Source organism: Salmo salar, unplaced genomic scaffold, assembly GCF_905237065.1.
Source record: "Salmo salar unplaced genomic scaffold, Ssal_v3.1, whole genome shotgun sequence".
Taxonomy (NCBI): Eukaryota; Metazoa; Chordata; class Actinopteri; order Salmoniformes; family Salmonidae; genus Salmo; species Salmo salar.
Window position 1 is genome coordinate 72501 of NW_025548017.1, and position 19866 is coordinate 92366.

The 19866-nt window shown below is 47.2% G+C and overlaps 1 protein-coding gene across 1 annotated transcript in view; it reads right to left on the reverse strand.

The window, feature by feature from the left end:
• The window catches only part of LOC123732584 (flocculation protein FLO11-like), a 72085-nt gene extending 57766 nt beyond the window's left edge, over positions 1-14319 (reverse strand). Inside the window, exons 1-3 of the mRNA XM_045711850.1 lie at positions 14308-14319; positions 13562-13744; positions 13003-13390 (exon numbers count right to left, since the gene is read on the reverse strand). Coding sequence (XP_045567806.1) covers positions 13003-13390; positions 13562-13744; positions 14308-14319 — 583 coding nt within the window. The remainder of the gene's footprint in view (positions 1-13002; positions 13391-13561; positions 13745-14307) is intronic.
• Positions 14320-19866: the final 5547 nt, after the last annotated feature.

Below are 19866 nucleotides of genomic sequence, written 5' to 3' on the forward strand. Positions count from 1 at the left end.
TAGAAACTAGGGCCTGTAGGACCTGCCTTGTTGATAGTGTTGTTAAGAAGGTAGAAACTAGGGCCTGTAGGACCTGCCTTGTTGATAGTGTTGTTAAGAAGGTAGAAACTAGGGCCTGTAGGACCTGCCTTGTTGATAGTGCTGTTAAGAAGGTAGAAACTAGGGCCTGTAGGACCTGCCTTGTTGATAGTGTTGTTAAGAAGGTAGAAACTAGGGCCTGTAGGACCTGCCTTGTTGATAGTGTTGTTAAGAAGGCAGAGCAGTGCTTTATTATGGACAGACTTCTCCCCATCTTAGCTACTGTTGTATCAATATGTTTTGACCAGGACAGTTTACAATCCAGGGTTACTCCAAGCAGTTTAGGCACCTCAACTTGCTCAATTTCCATATCATTTTTTTAAAAAGATTTAGTTGTGGTTTAGGTTTTAGTGAATGATTTGTCCCAAATACAATGCTTATAGTTTTAAAAATATTTAGGACTAACGTATTCCTTGCCACCCACTCTGAAACTAACTCCAACTCTTTGTTAAGTGTTAGACAGCTGCCATGGGGAATTCCTGATTCTACCTGGATTATGTTGGAGAGGCTTCCGTTAAAGAACAACCTCTGTGTTCTGTTAGACAGGAAACTCTTTATCCACATTATAGCAGGGGGTGTAAAGCCATTATAGCAGGGGGTGTAAAGCCATTATAGCAGGGGGTGTAAAGCCATAACACATACGTTTTTCCAGCAGCAGACTGTGATCAATAATGTCAAAAGCTGCACTGAAGTCTAACAAGACAGTCCCCACAATACTTTTATCATCAATTTCTCTCAGCCAATCATCAGTCATTTGTGTAAGTGCTGTGCTTGTTGAATATCCTTATCTATTAGCAAGCTGAAAGTTTGTTGTCAATTTGTTTACTGTAAATTAGCATTGTGTCTGGTCAAACACCTTTTTTCATAAAGTTTACTAAGGGGTGGTAACAGGCTGATTGGTGGGGTGGTAACAGGCTGATTGGTGGGGTGGTAACAGGCTGATTGGTGGGGTGGTAACAGGCTGATTGGTGGGGTGGTAACAGGCTGATTGGTGGGGTGGTAACAGGCTGATTGGTGGGGTGGTAACAGGCTGATTGGTGGGGTGGTAACAGGCTGATTGGTGGGGTGGTAACAGGCTGATTGGTGGGGTGGTAACAGGCTGATTGGTGGGGTGGTAACAGGCTGATTGGTGGGGTGGTAACAGGCTGATTGGTTCACTATTTGGTCAACAAAAAAACTTCAATCCAAGGTAGCGTAGCAGTGCAGACGTTGTTTGACGTTCTCCTGTGTAAATGTTTTTTTTTCGTCTTTTAAATGTTGTTATTTTATATATATATATATTTCAATATATTTCATTATCTTTTTCCATTTTTAAATTAAATATACCTTCCGGCAACCCACCTCACCCAATGTGATACAAATCTGCAATTTTAGACCTTATAGCCAGAACCTCCATCAGAAGCTAACCATCAGAAGCTAACCCGCTTAATTAGAATCTAGCTATTTAGTCATTGTTAGCCACTGCTACCTTTACCTTTAGCACAGACACCAGCTGCTTTTAGCCTGGATAATACTTACCAGTCTGCCAGTCTGCACAGCGCGATATCAACCCTGAGCATACCGGACTGTTTTCTCCACTACAACACCGGATTCCTGCCGTAAGCCCTGGACCATTACTCCTGATCATCGCTGCTAGCTAGCTGCTACCGAGTGGCCCAGCCCCGAAGCTAGCCTTGAGCCAGGCCCATCTCCTGGCCTGCTCAGTGGACCCTATGATCACTCAGCTACACAGCTGATGCCTCCCGGACTCTTCACTAACACGACTAGAAGCCACTACATCACCGGATTCTTGCCATAAGATCTGGACCTTTGCATCGGATCATCGCAGCTAGCTAGCTGCTACCGAGTGGCTATAGTGGCTAATGCCCTTGTCCCAAAGCTAGCACCAGTTAACCTCGAGCCAGGTGCAACTCCCGGCTAGCAAACAAAATGACTCCAGCTACAATACCTCTTTTTCCAACTGGCCTGGACCCTTTGTCAACATGGAGCCTCGCCGATCCATCACGACTGGTCTGCCGACGTAATTCCATCCGTTGTACCCTCAACCAGCCTTTGCCGGACGTTGGTGAAGATGCTTCTACTAGCCCTGGCCTGCTAACTTTTTTTTATGCCTTGTCTCCCATTTGCTAGCATAGTAACGACTACCTAGCGGCTTCCCTGTTTCATCTATTTCTGTCCACTGGACCATATGACCACTTGGCTACATAGCTGATCCCTGCTGGACTGTTCATTAATCACGTTACTCTATTTTGTTTATTTTATTTATCTGTCTCAGGCCCTGTGTGAAGTTAACTGACCCTCTCTGCCCATTCATCGCCATTTTACCTGTTGTTGTTGTCTTAGCTGATTAGCTGTTGTTGTCTTACCCATTGTTGTCTTAGCTAGCTCTCCCAATCAACACCTGTGATTGCTTTATGCCTCGCTTTATGTCTCTCTAATGTCAATATGCCTTGTATACTGTTGTTTAGGGTAGTTATCATTGTTTTAGTTTACTGCGGAGCCCCTAGCCCCACTCAACATGCCTCAGATACCTCTTTTATCCCACCCCCCACACATGCGGTGACCTCACCCAGCATAACTAGTGCGTCCAGAGATGCAACCTCTCTTATCATCACTCAGTGCCTGGGTTTACCTCCACTGTACCTGCACCCTACCATACCCCTGTCTGTACATTATGCCCTGAATCTATCCTACCACGCCCAGAAATCTGCTCCTTTTATTCTCTGTCCCCAACAACCTAGATGACCAGTTTTGATAGCCTTTAGCCGTACCCTCATCCTACTCCTCCTCTGCTCCTCAGGTGATGTAGAGGTTAACCCAGGCTCTGTGTGTCTTCAGGTGTTCTCATTTGTTGACTTCTGTAACCGTAAAAGCCTTGGTTTCATGCATGTTAACAACAGAAGCCTCCTCCCTAAGTTTGTTTTACTCACTGCTTTAGCACACTCCGCCAACCCTGATGTACTTGCCATGTCTGAATCCTGGCTTAGGAATGCCACCAAAAATTCTGAGATTTCCATCCCCAACTACAACATTTTCCATCAACATAGAACCGCCAAAGGGGGAGGAGTTGCAATCTACTGCAGAGATATAACTTTGCAGGCTATCATACTTTCCAGGTCTATGCCCAAACAGTTCGAGCTTCTAATTTTAAAAACGAATCTCTCCAGAAATAAGTCTCTCACTGTTGCCACCTGTTATAGACCCCCCTCAGCTCCCAGCTGTGCCCTGGACACCATATGTGAATTGATTGCCCCCCATCTATCTTCAGTGTTCGTTCTGTTAGGTGACCTAAACTGGGATATGCTTAACACCCCGGCAGTCCTACAATATAAGATAGATGCCCTCAATCTCACACAAATTATCAAGGAGCCCACCAGGTACAACCCTAAATCCGTGAACATGGGCAACCTCACAGATATTATCCTGACCAATTTGCCCTCCAAATACACCTCTGCTGTTTGCAATCAGGATCTCAGCGATCACTGCCTCATTGCCAGCAACTGCTATGGGTCTGCGACCAAACTACCACCCCTCATCACTGTCAAACGCTCCCAAAAACACTTCTGTGAGCAGGCCTTTCTAATCGACCTGGCCCGGGTATCCTGGAAGGATATGGACCTCATCCCATCAGTAGAGGATGCCTGGACGTTCTTTAAAAGTAATTTCCTTACCATCTTAAATACACATGACCCAGCAAAAAATGTAGAACTAAGAACAGATATAGCCCTTGGTTCACTCCAGACCTGACTGCTCTCGACCAGCACAAAAACCTCCTGTGGCGTTCTGCATTAGCATTGAATAGTCCCCACGATATGCAACTTTTCAGAAAAGACAGGAAACAATACACACAGTCATTTCTCTGTGTATATCAATGATGTCGCTCTTGCTGCGGGTGATTCCCTGATCCACCTCTACGCAGACGACATCTGGCCCTTCTTTGGACACTGTGTTAACAAACCTCCAGACGAGCTTCAATGCCATTCAACTCTCCTTCCGTGGCCTCCAACTGCTCTTAAATGCTAGTACAACTAAATGCATGCTCTTCAACCGATTACTGCCCACACCTGCCCGCCCGACTTGCGTCACTACTCTGGACGGTTCTGACTTAGAATATGTGGACAACTAAAATTACCTAGGTGTCTGGTTAGACTGTAAACTCTCCTTCCAGACTCATATTAAACATCTCCAACCCAATCACTCACGCTGCCAAACATACCCTCGTAAAACTGACTATGCTACCGATCCTCGACTTTGGCGATGTCATTTACAAAATAGCCTCCAACACTCTACTCAGCAAACTGGATGCAGTCTATCACAGTTCCATCCGTTTTGTCTCCAAAGCCCCATATACCACCCACCACTCTGACCTATATGCTCTCGTTGGCTGACCATCGCTACATATTCGTCGCCAGACCCACTGGCTCCAGGTCATCTATAAATCTTTGGTAGGTAAAGCTCTGCCTTATCTCAGCTCACTGGTCACCATAACAACACCCACCCATAGCACGCTCTCCAGCAGGTATATCTCACTGGTCATCCCCAAAGCCAACACTTCAATTGGCCGCTTTTCCTTCCAGTTCTCTGCTGCCAATGACTGGAACGAATTGCAAAAATCGCTGAAGTTGGAGACTTATATCTCCCTCACTAACTTCAATTTAAGCTATCTGAGAAGCTTACCGATCACTGCAGCTGTACACAGCCCATCTGTAAATAGCCCATCCACCTACCTCATCCCAATATTGTTTTTATTAACTTTTTTTGCTCTTTTGCACACCAGTATTTCAACTTGCACATCATCATCTGCACATCTATCACTATTATCTATCACTCAATATTATACTGTAACTGTCCTGGCCTCAGAGCTACAGTTTAATATTATACTGTAACTGTCCTGGTCTCAGAGCTACAGTTTAATAATATACTGTAACTGTCCTGGCCTCAGAGCTACAGTTTAATAATATACTGTAACTGTCCTGGCCTCAGAGCTACAGTTTAATAATATACTGTAACTGTCCTGGTCTCAGAGCTACAGTTTAATAATATAATAATATACTGTAACTGTCCTGGTTTCAGAGCTACAGTTTAATAATATACTGTAACTGTCCTGGTCTCAGAGCTACAGTTTAATAATATAGTGTAACTGTCCTGGTCTCAGAGCTACAGTTTAATAATATAATAATATACTGTAACTGTCCTGGTCTCAGAGCTACAGTTTAATAATATACTGTAACTGTCCTGGTCTCAGAGCTACAGTTTAATAATATAATAATATACTGTAACTGTCCTGGCCTCAGAGCTACAGTTTAATAATATAATAATATACTGTAACTGTCCTGGCCTCAGAGCTACAGTTTAATAATATACTGTAACTGTCCTGGTCTCAGAGCTACAGTTTAATAATATAATAATATACTGTAACTGTCCTGGCCTCAGAGCTACAGTTTAATAATATAATAATATACTGTAACTGTCCTGGCCTCAGAGCTACAGTTTAATAATATACTGTAACTGTCCTGGCCTCAGAGCTACAGTTTAATAATATAATAATATACTGTAACTGTCCTGGTCTCAGAGCTACAGTTTAATAATATAATAATATACTGTAACTGTCCTGGTCTCAGAGCTACGGTTTAATAATATACTGTAACTATCCTGGCCTCAGAGCTACAGTTTAATAATATAATAATATACTGTAACTGTCCTGGTCTCAGAGCTATGGTTTAATAATATACTGTAACTGTCCTGGTCTCAGAGCTACAGTTTAATAATATAATAATATACTGTAACTGTCCTGGTCTCAGAGCTACAGTTTAATAATATAATAATATACTGTAACTGTCCTGGTCTCAGAGCTACGGTTTAATAATATACTGTAACTGTCCTGGTCTCAGAGCTACAGTTTAATAATATAATAATATACTGTAACTGTCCTGGTCTCAGAGCTACGGTTGAATATTATATTAATTATAGAGTCTTCATGGATATGATGGGCTGTTAACTGGCCTGGAGGGAGTGTAAATCATCTAGAATATGCATCGTGTGTCGTTCCCATAGAGACCCCCATTAGGAGACGTTTGATGGCTAAATGCTGCCCCATATACTATGTACTCACCATGTCCAAAGACAGTGCCATACCTCGCCATAACTGCAGCAACAGATATATGTGAACAGCAGGAAATTGCCATGGAAATAATATGATAACCCAATGCCTTAATTTCACAGTTTCAAATATGCCTAAATATGCCATATACCACTACAGTGAGATGTCGCTAGCTGCTTGTCCATAGGCTACATTATACCTTGTAGTTCTATATCTCACTTTTTAAAATGGAGTCTTATTTGACAATGTCACGGAATATTGCTGCCTTTGAGACAACTGGGAACGTTGGTGGTGTCAAAGGAAGGAACTAAAAACTGTCAAAGACTTTAGCCAACTAAATCAGAGACTGTTCTCTCTGCTAATGCACGGCAAGATGTACCGGAACACAAAGTCTAGAGCCAACAGGACCCTGAACAGCTTCTTCCCCCAAACCATATTACTGCTACTAAATAGTTAACCAAATAGCTACCTTGACTATCTTTACTGACTCTTTTTGCACTAATTATTTTGACTGTATGCACACACACTGGAGCCACACCCACTGGACTCTAGCCACACCCACTCTACTGATTCGCCGACAGAGATGGTCGCCTCGCTTTAGTTTTTTTTATGTATGTCACGGCTGTCTGAAGAACGGGACCAAAGTGCAGCGTGTGTATCGTTCCACATTTTATTTTCACTGTGAAACTCTAAATAAAGATAAATAAATAAACTAAGGAACAAAAACAACAAACCGTGACGAAGAGGTGCAACATACACTAACACAAAAACAATCTCCCACAAACCCAGGTGGGAAAAACAACTACTTAAGTATGATCTCCAATTAGAGACAACGATGACCAGCTGCCTCTAATTGGAGATCATCACAAAAAAACATAGAAATACAGAAACAAGAACATGACAACATAGAAAATCTAAACTAGACACAACCCTGTCACGCGCGACCTAATCTACCATAGAAAATAAAAGCTTCTATGGTCAGGATGTGACAGTACCCCCCCAAAGGTGCGGACTCTGAACGCAAAAACATCTAGCAAAAATTTTACAAAAAAGGGAGGGTTAGGGTGGGTGTCTACCCTAACCCTCTGGTGCAGGACGAAGAACCCTCTCATCCTGCTTATCCGCCAGAATAAGAGGCGGCTCCGGTTCGGGGCGTAGCCCCCGCTTCTCCCGCTGATCCCTTCGCATTTGTGTCACCGGACCGTGGTTCATCGCCAGAGGCTCTGGACTGTCTCAGGAGGCTCCGGACTGTGGGCCGTCTCAGGAGGTTCCGGACTGTGGGCCGTCTCAGGAGGAACCGGACCATGGTTCATCGCCAGAGGCTCAGGACTGCAGACCGCCGCCGGAGACTCCGGACTGGGGGACGTCTCAGGAGGCTCTGGACTGTGGGCCATCTGTGGGGAATGGCACAGGTGGCGCCAGACTGGTAACACGCACCTCAGGGCGAGTGCGGGGAGCAGGAACATGACACACCGGACTGGAGAGACTCACTGAAGGCCTAGTGCGTGGAGCCGGGACAGGTGGCCCCAGACTGGTGACACGCACTTCTGGGCGAGTGCGAGGAGCAGGAACAGGGCATTCTGGGCTGTGGAGGCGCAGTGGAGGTCTGGAGCTGGGCTGGCACAATCCGTCCTGGCTGGTATCTAACCCTAACCCTAACCCTTTATTAAGTCTTTATATAGGTACTAGGTACCTAACCCTAACCCTAACCCTTTATTAAGTCCTTATATAGGTACTAGGTATCTAACCCTAACCCTTTATTAAGTCTATATATAGGTACTAGGTACCTAACCCTAACCCTAACCCTTTATTAAGTCTATATATAGGTACTAGGTACCTAACCCTAACCCTAACCCTTTATTAAGTCCTTATATAGGTACTAGGTATCTACCCTAACCCTAACCATTTATTAAGTCTATATATAGGTACTAGGTATCTAACCCTAACCCTAACCCTTTATTAAGTCCTTATATAGGTACTAGGTACCTAACCCTAACCCTAACCATTTATTAAGTCTTTATATAGGTACTAGGTACCTAACCCTAACCCTTTATTAAGTCCTTATATAGGTACTAGGTATCTAACCCTAACCCTTTATTAAGTCTATATATAGGTACTAGGTACCTAACCCTAACCATTTATTAAGTCTTTATATAGGTACTAGGTACCTAACCCTAACCCTAACCCTAACCATTTATTAAGTCCTTATATAGGTACTAGGTATCTAACCCTAACCCTTTATTAAGTCTATATATAGGTACTAGGTACCTAACCCTAACCCTAACCATTTATTAAATCGTTATATAGAGACTGGTGCACTTCACAAAATAGATGGCATCATGAGGATATATTGAAGCAACATCTCAAGACATCAGTCAGGAAGTTGGTCCCAAATGGGTCTTCCAAATGGACAATGACACCAAGCATACTTCCAAAGTTGTGGCAAAATGGCTTAAAGACAACAAAGTCAAGGTATTGGAGTGGCCATCACAAAGCCCTGGCCTCAATCCCATAGAAAATTTGTGGGCAGAACTGAAAAAGTTTGTGCGAGCAAGGAGGCCTACAAACCTGACTCAGTTACACCAGCTCTGTCAGGAGGAATGGGTCAAAATTCACACAACTTATTGTGGGAAGCTTGTGGAAGGCTACCCGAAACGTTTGAACCAAGTTGAGCAATTTAAAGGCAGTGCTACCAAATACACTCAATTAGTATGTAAACTTCTGACCCACTGGGAATGTGATGAAAGAACTAAAAGCTGAAATAAATCATTCTCTCCACTACTATTCTGAGATTTCACATTCTTAAAATAAAGTGGTGATCCTAACTGACCGAAGACAGGGAATTTTTACTAGGATAAAATGTCATGAATTGTGAAAAACGGAGTTTAAATTTATTTGGCTAAGGTGTATTTAAACTTCCGACTTCAACTCTAGGTACTTGTGTAGGTCCTTTCTTACCAGATAAGTTATAATATCTGTGTTTATATTGATAAAAGGACAAAGAAACCTTTATACGTAACAATGTCAAAATGGGTGAAAACACTCCAAGTTTAGAGTCGCTAAAACTGGACACCATAAACACCATAAAACAACACATTCTTAGTCGAAATCTAATCTAAACCCTCCGCAGGAATAAACAGATTTTCATATTAGTGTTGAAAAATAGATGGAGTTGGGGACAGTGAAGGTGTTGTATTCAATATATGGGCTTTCATGTGCTAAATGGAATGTTATTCATATCTGAGTGCACAGTGTTTTGGGGTTATTCTGCAGGAGTTGCTTCCTGTACCATGGGACCCCATTCCTTTTACCGAGAGCCGTTTGAGAAAATCTCAACAGACCTTGATACAATTACTGAACCTTCCTCTCTCCAGCTTGTCTCTCGTGCCCCCCCTCTCGCCCCCCTCTGGCACCACTACAGACCTCACGGGGGAATAGCAGCGACTATTCAGAAGAAGATTTGGTCAGTCAGGCATCAAATGTAGGCCTCTTCTCACACATTCGCTGCCGTGGCGGCAGCGTCGAGGGACCTGTATTGTGCCTTTTCACACACTCCTCTCAGCGGACTTAGAAACCCTCAGCCCGGGGAAGAGAGGAGGAGAGAGAGAGAGGAGATAGAGAGACAGAGAAAGAAAGAAAGAAACAGAGAGACAGAGAGAGGGAGACAGAGGGAGAGAAAAAGAGACACATAGAGAGGGAGAGAGAGACAGAGGGGGAGAGAGAGAGAGGGAGCAAGAGAGAGACAGAGAGGGAGAGAGAGAGACAGAGACAGAGAGGGAGAGAGAGAGACAGAGAGGGAGAGAGAGAGAGAGAGAGACAGAGGGAGAGAGAGAGACAGAGAGGGAGAGAGAGAGACAGAGAGGAAGAGAGAGAGAGACAGAGAGAGACATAGAGAGAGAGAGAGAGAGAGAGGGGGAGAGAGAGAGGGAGAGAGACAGAGAGGGAGAGAGAGAGACAGAGAGGAAGAGAGAGACATAGAGAGAGAGAGACAGAGAGAGAGAGACAGCTCCTGGGCTAAAGGAGTGTGACCTCCGGTGACCTCCAGTCTCTGTGCTTCAGGGGGTTTTAACCTGATGCTTCTTGTCTAGCTCCTGGACCTGGTTCCACCTCGGAGAGAAGAGGAGATTTCTACTGTTGACCCTCAATGGACACATGATGTTAATGGACAGGGGAAGTAGAGTGGGGCTGTGGTAGAGGTGGGGTGGAGTGGGGCTAGGGTAGAGGTGGGGTGGAGTGGGGCTAGGGTAGAGGTGGGGCGGAAGGGGACTGGCATAGAGGTGGAGAGGAGTGGTGTGGGGTTGGGAGAGAGGTGGGGAGGAGTGGTGTGGGGTTGGGAGAGAGGTGGGGTGGAGTGGGATAGAGGTGGGGTGGACTGGGACTGGGATAGAGGTGGGGTGGACTGGGACTGGGATAGAGGTGGAGTGGGGCTGGGATAGAGGTGGGGTGGAGTGGGACTGGGATAGAGGTGTGGTGGAATGGGACTGGGATAGAGGTGGGGTGGGGGTGGGATAGAGGTGGGGTGGAGTGGGGCTGGGATAGAGGTGGGTGGAGTGGGGCTGGGATAGAGGTGGGGTGGAGTGGGACTGGGATAGAGGTGGGGTGGAGTGGGACTGGGATAGAGTTGGGGTGGACTGGGACTGGGATAGAGTTGGGGTGGACTGGGACTGGGATAGAGGTGGGGTGGAGTGGGGCTGGGATAGAGGTGGGGTGGACTGGGACTGGGATAGAGGTGGGGTGGACTGGGACTGGGATAGAGGTGGGGTGGAGTGGGGCTGGGATAGAGGTGGGGTGGAGTGGGACTGGGATAGAGTTGGGGTGGACGGGGACTGGGATAGAGGTGGGGTGGAGTGGGACTGGGATAGAGGTGGGTGGAGTGGGGCTGGGATAGAGGTGGGGTGGAGTGGGGCTGGGATAGAGGTGGGGTGGAGTGGGGCTGGGATAGAGGTGGGGTGGAGTGGGACTGGGATAGAGGTGGGGTGGAGTGGGACTGGGATACAGGTGGGGTGGAGTGGGGCTGGGATACAGGTGGGGTGGAGTGGGGCTGGGATAGAGGTGGGGTGGAGTGGGGCTGGGATAGAGGTGGGGTGGAGTGGGGCTGGGATAGAGGTGGGGTGGAGTGGGACTGGGATACAGGTGGGGTGGAGTGGGGCTGGGATAGAGGTGGGGTGGAGTGGGGCTGGGATAGAGGTGGGGTGGAGTGGTGTGGGGTTGGAATACAGGTGGGGTGGAGTGGGGCTGGGATAGAGGTGGGGTGGAGTGGGGCTGGGATAGAGGTGGGGTGGAGTGGGGCTGGGATAGAGGTGGGGTGGAGTGGGACTGGGATAGAGGTGGGGCGGAGTGGGGCTGGGAAAAGGTGGGGCGGAGTGGGGCTGGGATAGAGATGGGGTGGAGTGGGATAGAGGTGGGGTGGAGTGGGGCTGGGATAGAGGTGGGGTGGGGCTGGGATAGAGGTTGGGTGGAGTGGGATAGAGATGGGGTGGAGTAGGATAGAGGTGGGGTGGAGTGGGATAGAGGTGGGGTGGAGTGGGGCTGGGATAGAGGTGGGGTGGAGTGGGACTGAGATAGAGGTGGGTGGAGTGGGGCTGGGATAGAGGTGGGGTGGAGTGGGGCTGGGATAGAGGTGGGGTGGAGTGGGACTGGGATACAGGTGGGGTGGAGTGGGGCTGGGATAGAGGTGGGGTGGGTGTTGTGTGGGGTTGGGATACAGGTGGGGTGGAGTGGGGCTGGGATAGAGGTGGGGTGGAGTGGGGCTGGGATAGAGGTGGGGTGGAGTGGGGCTGGGATAGAGGTGGGGTGGAGTGGGGCTGGGATAGAGGTGGGGTTGGGTGGGACTCGGATAGAGGTGGGGTGGAGTGTGGCTGGGATAGAGGTGGGGTGGACTGGGACTGGGATAGAGGTGGGTGGAGTGGGGCTGGGATAGAGGTGGGGTGGAGTGGGGCTGGGATAGAGGTGGGGCGGACTGGGACTGGGATAGAGGTGGGTGGAGAGGGGCTGGGATAGAGGTGGGGCGGAGTGGGGCTGGGATAGAGGTGGGGCGGAGTGGGGCTGGGTTAGAGGTGGGGTGGAGTGAGATAGAGGTGGGGTGGAGTGAGATAGAGGTGGGGTGGAGTGGCATAGAGGTGGGTGGATTGGGATAGAGGTGGGGTGGAGTGGGGCTGGGATAGAGGTGGGGTGAAGTGGGGCTGGGATAGAGGTGGGGTGGAGTGGGATAGAGGTGGGGTGGAGTGGGATAGAGGTGGGGTGGAGGCTGACTGGGGTAGAGGTGGGTGGAGTGGGGCTGGGATAGAGGTGGAGTGGGGCTGGGGTAGAGGTTGGTGGAGGCTGACTGGGGTAGAGGTTGGTGGAGTGGGGCTGGGATAGAGGTGGGGTGGAGTGGGGCTGGGATAGAGGTGGGGTGGACTGGGACTGGGATAGAGGTGGGTGGAGAGGGGCTGGGATAGAGGTGGGGCGGAGTGGGGCTGGGATAGAGGTGGGGCGGAGTGGGGCTGGGTTAGAGGTGGGGTGGAGTGAGATAGAGGTGGGGTGGAGTGAGATAGAGGTGGGGTGGAGTGGCATAGAGGTGGGTGGATTGGGATAGAGGTGGGGTGGAGTGGGGCTGGGATAGAGGTGGGGTGAAGTGGGGCTGGGATAGAGGTGGGGTGGAGTGGGATAGAGGTGGGGTGGAGTGGGATAGAGGTGGGTGGAGGCTGACTGGGGTAGAGGTTGGTGGAGGCTGACTGGGATAGAGGTTGGTGGAGTGGGATAGAGGTGGGGTGGAGTGGGATAGAGGTTGGTGGAGTGGGATAGAGGTTGGTGGAGTGGGATAGAGGTGGGTGGAGGCTGACTGGGGTAGAGGTGGGTGGAGTGGGGCTGGGGTAGAGGTTGGTGGAGTGGGATAGAGGTGGGTGGAGGCTGACTGGGGTAGAGGTTGGTGGAGTGGGATAGAGGTGGGTGGAGGCTGACTGGGGTAGAGGTTGGTGGAGTGGGATAGAGGTGGGTGGAGGCTGACTGGGGTAGAGGTTGGTGGAGTGGGATAGAGGTGGGTGGAGGCTGACTGGGGTAGAGGTTGGTGGAGTGGGGCTGGGATAGAGGTGGGGTGGAGGCTGACTGGTAGAGGTTGGTGGAGTGGGGCTGGAGAGGTGGGTGGAGGCTGACTGGGGTAGAGGTGGGTGGAGTGGGGCTGGGGTAGAGGTGGGTGGAGGCTGACTGGGGTAGAGGTGGGGTGGAGTGGGGCTGGGATAGAGGTGGGGTGAAGTGGGGCTGGGATAGAGGTGGGGTGGAGTGGGATAGAGGTGGGGTGGAGTGGGATAGAGGTGGGGTGGAGGCTGACTGGGGTAGAGGTGGGTGGAGTGGGGCTGGGATAGAGGTGGAGTGGGGCTGGGGTAGAGGTTGGTGGAGGCTGACTGGGGTAGAGGTTGGTGGAGTGGGGCTGGGATAGAGGTGGGGTGGAGGCTGACTGGGGTAGAGGTTGGTGGAGTGGGGCTGGGGTAGAGGTGGGTGGAGGCTGACTGGGGTAGAGGTGGGTGGAGTGGGGCTGGGGTAGAGGTGGGTGGAGGCTGACTGGGGTAGAGGTGGGGTGGAGTGGGACTGGGATAGAGGTGGGGTGGAGTGGGATAGAGGTGGGTGGAGGCTGACTGGGGTTGAGGTTGGTGGAGTGGGTGGATGTTGAGAAAGTTAAAACATTTATTTTTTGACCCCCTTTTTCTCACCAATTTCTTGATTCCGATCTTGTCACATCGCTGCAACTCAGCAGCGGGCGGTGAAGGTCAAGTCATGCGTCCTCTGAAACATGACCTGCCAAACCTCGCTTCTTAAAATCGATAGGACCCCTTTTTTTCAATTTTCACCTAAAATGACATACCAAAATATAACAGCCTATATCTCAGGACCTAAACCAAGGATATGCATATTATTAATACCATTTGAAACATAACACTTTGAAGTTCGTGGAAATGTGAAATGAATGTAGGAGAGTATAACACATTAGATCTGATAAAAGATAATACATAGAAAAACAATGCAGTTTGTAACATCATCTTTGAAATGCAATCGAAAGGCAATAATGTATTATTCCTGCCCAGGAGCCATTTAGATCTTGGCCACTAGATGGCATCAGTGTGTGTGCAAAGTTTTAGACTGATCCAATAAACTTGGAGTTGCATTTCTGTTCAAAATGTTGTATCAAGACTTCCCAAATGTGCCTTATTAATAAATTATCATGTTCATAAATGTGCACTCTACTCAAACAATAGCACGGTATTCCTTCACTGTAATAGCTACTGTAAATTGGACAGTGCAGTTAGATTAACAAGAACTAAAGCTTTCTGCCAATATCAGATATGTCTATGTCCTGGGAAATGTTCTTGTTACTTACAACCTCATGCTAATCACATTAGCCTATGTTAGCTTAAACATCCCACAGGGGACCCACCCTCAAGAGTTTATTAACACCCACCTGATTCACCTGGAAGCCAACCGCAACCTGCAGGTGTCCAGCCAGCCAGCACGATGAGCCAAGCAAAACCCTCTACAGCCAAACCCTCTACAGCCAAACCCTCTACAGCCAAACCCCTACAGCCAAACCCCTACAGCCAAACCCCCTACAGCCAAACCCCTACAGCCAAACCCTCTACAGCCAAGCCCCCTACAGCCAAGCCCCCTACAGCCAAGCCCCCTACAGCCAAGCCCTCTACAGCCAAGCCCTCTACAGCCAAGCCCTCTACAGCCAAGCCCCCTACAGCCAAGCCCTCTACAGCCAAGCCCCCTACAGCCAAGCCCTCTACAGCCAAGCCCTCTACAGCCAAGCCCTCTACAGCCAAGCCCTCTACAGCCAAACCCCCTACAGCCAAGCCCTCTACAGCCAAACCCCCTACAGCCAAGCCCTCTACAGCCAAGCCCTCTACAGCCAAGCCCTCTACAGCCAAGCCCCCTACAGCCAAACCCTCTACAGCCAAACCCTCTCCTAAACCGGACAACCCTACGGTACTCCCGGTCACGCCGCCCTACGGTACTCCCGGTCACGCCGCCCTACGGTACTCCCGGTCACGCCGCCCTACGGTACTCCCGGTCACGCCGCCCTACGGTACTCCCGGTCACGCCGCCCTACGGTACTCCCGGGTCACGCCGCCCTACGGTACTCCCGGTCACGCCGCCCTACGGTACTCCCGGATCGAACCCCAGGCTGTAGTGACGCCGCAACACTGCGATGCAGTGCCTTAGACCACTGCGCCACTCAGGAGGCCCCGAGGGCATATATTTCAATTCATGGTTTTAGGACAGGCAGTGTGTTGAAAGCTTTTTCTTCAGGATTGAAAGGTATAAAGGTGTAAAGCTCCGAGGATTTAACCTCCATCAGTATTTATCACAAACCCTCCTCTCCTTCCTTCTTTCTTTCCTTCTTTCCTTCCTTCCTGTACTGCAGCAGTTGGTTGCTATAGCCATCAGACCCTAAGACCAGTCAATGCACTAACACAGCGATATGGCTGTATTCAATTCACTTTAACCGTTTAATCAATACCGATAGATCCATGTTCCAGTTGATTATCATTCTAAATGTCCCTAATTGAGATTCAAGGTGTAGAAAGTACTCTGTCTATTTGACAGATTACATAAACTCTACAGTATATTCCAGACAGTTCCATAAAGGCAACAGAGAGAGCGATGTGACCTGGACAACTCGTCTCTGGTGTCACTCAGACATGTTCCGGAATCCTCGGGAGGATTATGTTCCAGAACTCGTCAAGATAAACAGAATTCACTTTGATCATGTGACCTGCTCCATAGAAACGGTTCTACCTAATGAATGGATAAAGATAAGGAAATCATTTGCCAACCTGAGGCTGACTGGGTGTGTGTGTGTGTGTGTGTGTGTGTGTGTGTGTGTGTGTGTGTGTGTGTGTGTGTGTGTGTGTGTGCGTGCGTGCGTGCGTGCGTGCGTGCGTGCGTGCGTGCGCGTGTGTGTGTGGGTGCGTGCATGCCAAGAGTGTGTTTTCACAGGGCTTGTCAAACTGTGTCAAAATGTGTCGAGGGGAGCAGTCAAACAACTGGTCAACCTCTGAACATGTATTGGAAAAGAGGTGGGTTGCATGGTAAGATATGATATATGTTGCATGGTAAGATATGATATATGTTGCGTGGTAAGATATGATATATGTTGCATGGTGAGATATGATATATGTTGCATGGTAAGATATGATATATGTTGCATGGTAAGATATGATATATGTTGCGTGGTAAGATATGATATATGTTGCGTGGTAAGATATGATATATGTTGCATGGTAAGATATGATATATGTTGCATGGTAAGATATGATATATGTTGCATGGTAAGATATTATATATGTTGCATGGTAAGATATTATATATGTTGCATGGTAAGATATGATATTGAGCCTAGACAAGAGGTAAACATCCTGTCTTTACATTGAGAGATGGACAGATTGAGTCTAGACAATAGTCTGGTAAATACCCTGTCTTTACTTTGAGAGATGGACAGATTGAGTCTAGACAATAGTCTGGTAAATACCCTGTCTTTACATTGAGAGATGGACAGATTGAGTCTAGACAATAGTCTGGTAAATACCCTGTCTTTACATTGAGAGATGGACAGATTGAGCCTAGACAATAGTCTGGTAAATACCCTGTCTTTACATTGAGAGATGGACAGATTGAGTCTAGACAATAGTCTGGTAAATACCCTGAGTTACTTTGAGAGATGGACAGATTGAGACCACACCATGACACACTTGACACATCAAATCAAATCAACGTTTATTTGTCACATGCGCTGAATGCAGCAGGTGTAGTAGACCTTGCAGTCAAACGTTTACTTACAGGCTGTAACCAATAGTGCAAAAAAGGTATTAGGTGAACAATAGGTAAGTAAAGAAATAAAACAACAGTAAAAAGACAGGTTATATACAGTAGAGAGGTTATATACAGTAGAGAGGCTATATACAGTAGAGAGGCTATATACAGTAGAGAGGCTATAAACAGTAGAGAGGTTATAAACAGTAGAGAGGTTATATACAGTAGAGAGGCTATATACAGTAGAGAGGCTATATACAGTAGAGAGGCTATATACAGTAGAGAGGCTATATACAGTAGCAAGGCTATATACAGTAGAGAGGCTATATACAGTAGAGAGGCTATAAACAGTAGAGAGGTTATAAACAGTAGAGAGGTTATATACAGTAGAGAGGCTATATACAGTAGAGAGGCTATATACAGTAGAGAGGCTATATACAGTAGACAGGCTATATACAGTAGCAAGGCTATATACAGTAGAGAGGCTATAAACAGTAGAGAGGTTATATACAGTAGCGAGGCTATATACAGTAGAGAGGCTATATACAGTAGAGAGGCTATATACAGTAGAGAGGCTATAAACAGTAGAGAGGTTATAAACAGTAGAGAGGTTATATACAGTAGAGAGGCTATATACAGTAGAGAGGCTATATACAGTAGAGAGGCTATATACAGTAGAGAGGCTATATACAGTAGCAAGGCTATATACAGTAGAGAGGCTATCTACAGTAGAGAGGCTATATACAGTAGAGAGGCTATATACAGTAGAGAGGCTATATACAGTAGCAAGGCTATATACAGTAGAGAGGCTATATACAGTAGCAAGGCTATATACAGTAGAGAGGCTATATACAGTAGAGAGGCTATAAACAGTAGAGAGGTTATAAACAGTAGAGAGGTTATATACAGTAGAGAGGCTATATACAGTAGAGAGGCTATATACAGTAGAGAGGCTATATACAGTAGACAGGCTATATACAGTAGCAAGGCTATATACAGTAGAGAGGCTATAAACAGTAGAGAGGTTATATACAGTAGCAAGGCTATATACAGTAGAGAGGCTATATACAGTAGAGAGGCTATATACAGTAGAGAGGCTATATACAGTAGAGAGGCTATATACAGTAGAGAGGCTATATACAGTAGAGAGGCTATAAACAGTAGAGAGGTTATAAACAGTAGAGAGGTTATATACAGTAGAGAGGCTATATACAGTAGAGAGGCTATAAACAGTAGAGAGGTTATAAACAGTAGAGAGGTTATATACAGTAGAGAGGCTATATACAGTAGAGAGGCTATATACAGTAGAGAGGCTATAAACAGTAGAGAGGTTATAAACAGTAGAGAGGTTATATACAGTAGAGAGGCTATATACAGTAGAGAGGCTATATACAGTAGAGAGGCTATAAACAGTAGAGAGGTTATAAACAGTAGAGAGGCTATATTCAGTAGCGAGGCTACATGCAGACACCGGTTAGTCAGGCTGATTGTGGTAGTATGTACATGTAGATATGGTTAAAGTGACTATGCATATATGATGAACAGAGTAGCAGCAGCGTAAAAGAGGGGTTGGGGGGGCACACAATGCAAATAGTCCGGGTAGCCATTTGATTACCTGTTCAGGAGTCTTATGGCTTGGGGGTAAAAACTGTTGAGAAGCCTTTTTGTCCAAGACTTGGCACTCCGGTACCGCTTGCCATGCGGTAGTAGAGAGAACAGTCTATGACTGGGGTGGCTGGGGACTTTGACAATTTCTAGGGCCTTCCTTTGACACCGCCTGGTGTAGAAATCCTGGATGGCAGGCAGCTTAGCCTCAGTGATGTACTGAGCCGTACGCACTACCCTCTGTAGTGCCTTGCGGTCGGAGGCTGAGCAGTTGCCGTACCAGGCAGTGATGCAACCGGTCAGGATGCTCTCGATGCTGCAGCTGTAGAACCTTTTGAGGATCTCAGGACCCAGGCCAAATCTTTTTAGTTTCCTGAGGGGGAATAGGCTTTGTCGTGCCCTCTTCATGACAAACAAAATGGCGCTGGAAGAAATGGCAGCTATTTGTAACTTATTTTGTCCATAATGTTTCTGCCACCGTATCTTACGGCAAAAAAAAGAGCTTCTGGATATCAGGACAGCGATCACTCACCTCGGATTAGACAAAGATTTCTTCCTTCAACAAACAAGACGCACAAGACATCCTCCTAACACCCGGCAGGGCCGACATCCACGTTATTTGCAAGAGGAAGCGACGCAGGTACAGAGGACAAAGAGCCGGATGCCTGGTCAGGTCCCGGAGAAGACGAGTGGAAAAGCTGCCGTTACCATCAATACTACTCGCCAACGTGCAATCATTGGACAATAAACAATAAACTATTCTGAGAATAGATAGGAAAAACACACATACAGACATGATCACTCCTGCAGTAAGAATTTTCTCTGACATCTAAAGAACAGACAGTCTGAACAATACAACCCACTAAAATCATCTCCCAATATGCACATTTATAGAGGAATAATGAAGTCAAACCAAAGTGTTTTCCCTCTGTGGTGTGAATATTATTTAGCTTTAGAATAGAGTCTTGGCGGTGGTTATTACTGTGAGAAGGACAGGCAGGTAATGTTTCAGAATAATGCATGGTAATGTGCATATCAGCACTCCTGAGAAACAGCTTAATGTGGTCAGTCAGCTGGAAAATAAGGAGGAGAGGAGAAGGGGACAACTTCTCCTTCTCTATAGTATGATATAATAACATCATATAGCTCCACTCATTCCTCTTCACTTTGTTTTTCAAAGTAACCCTGAACTAAAAGAATGGGCTTCTCAGTCAATCTACCATCACACAGATTCACAATAAACCTCCTCAGTCAATCTACCATCACACAGAATCACAATAAACCTCCTCAGTCAA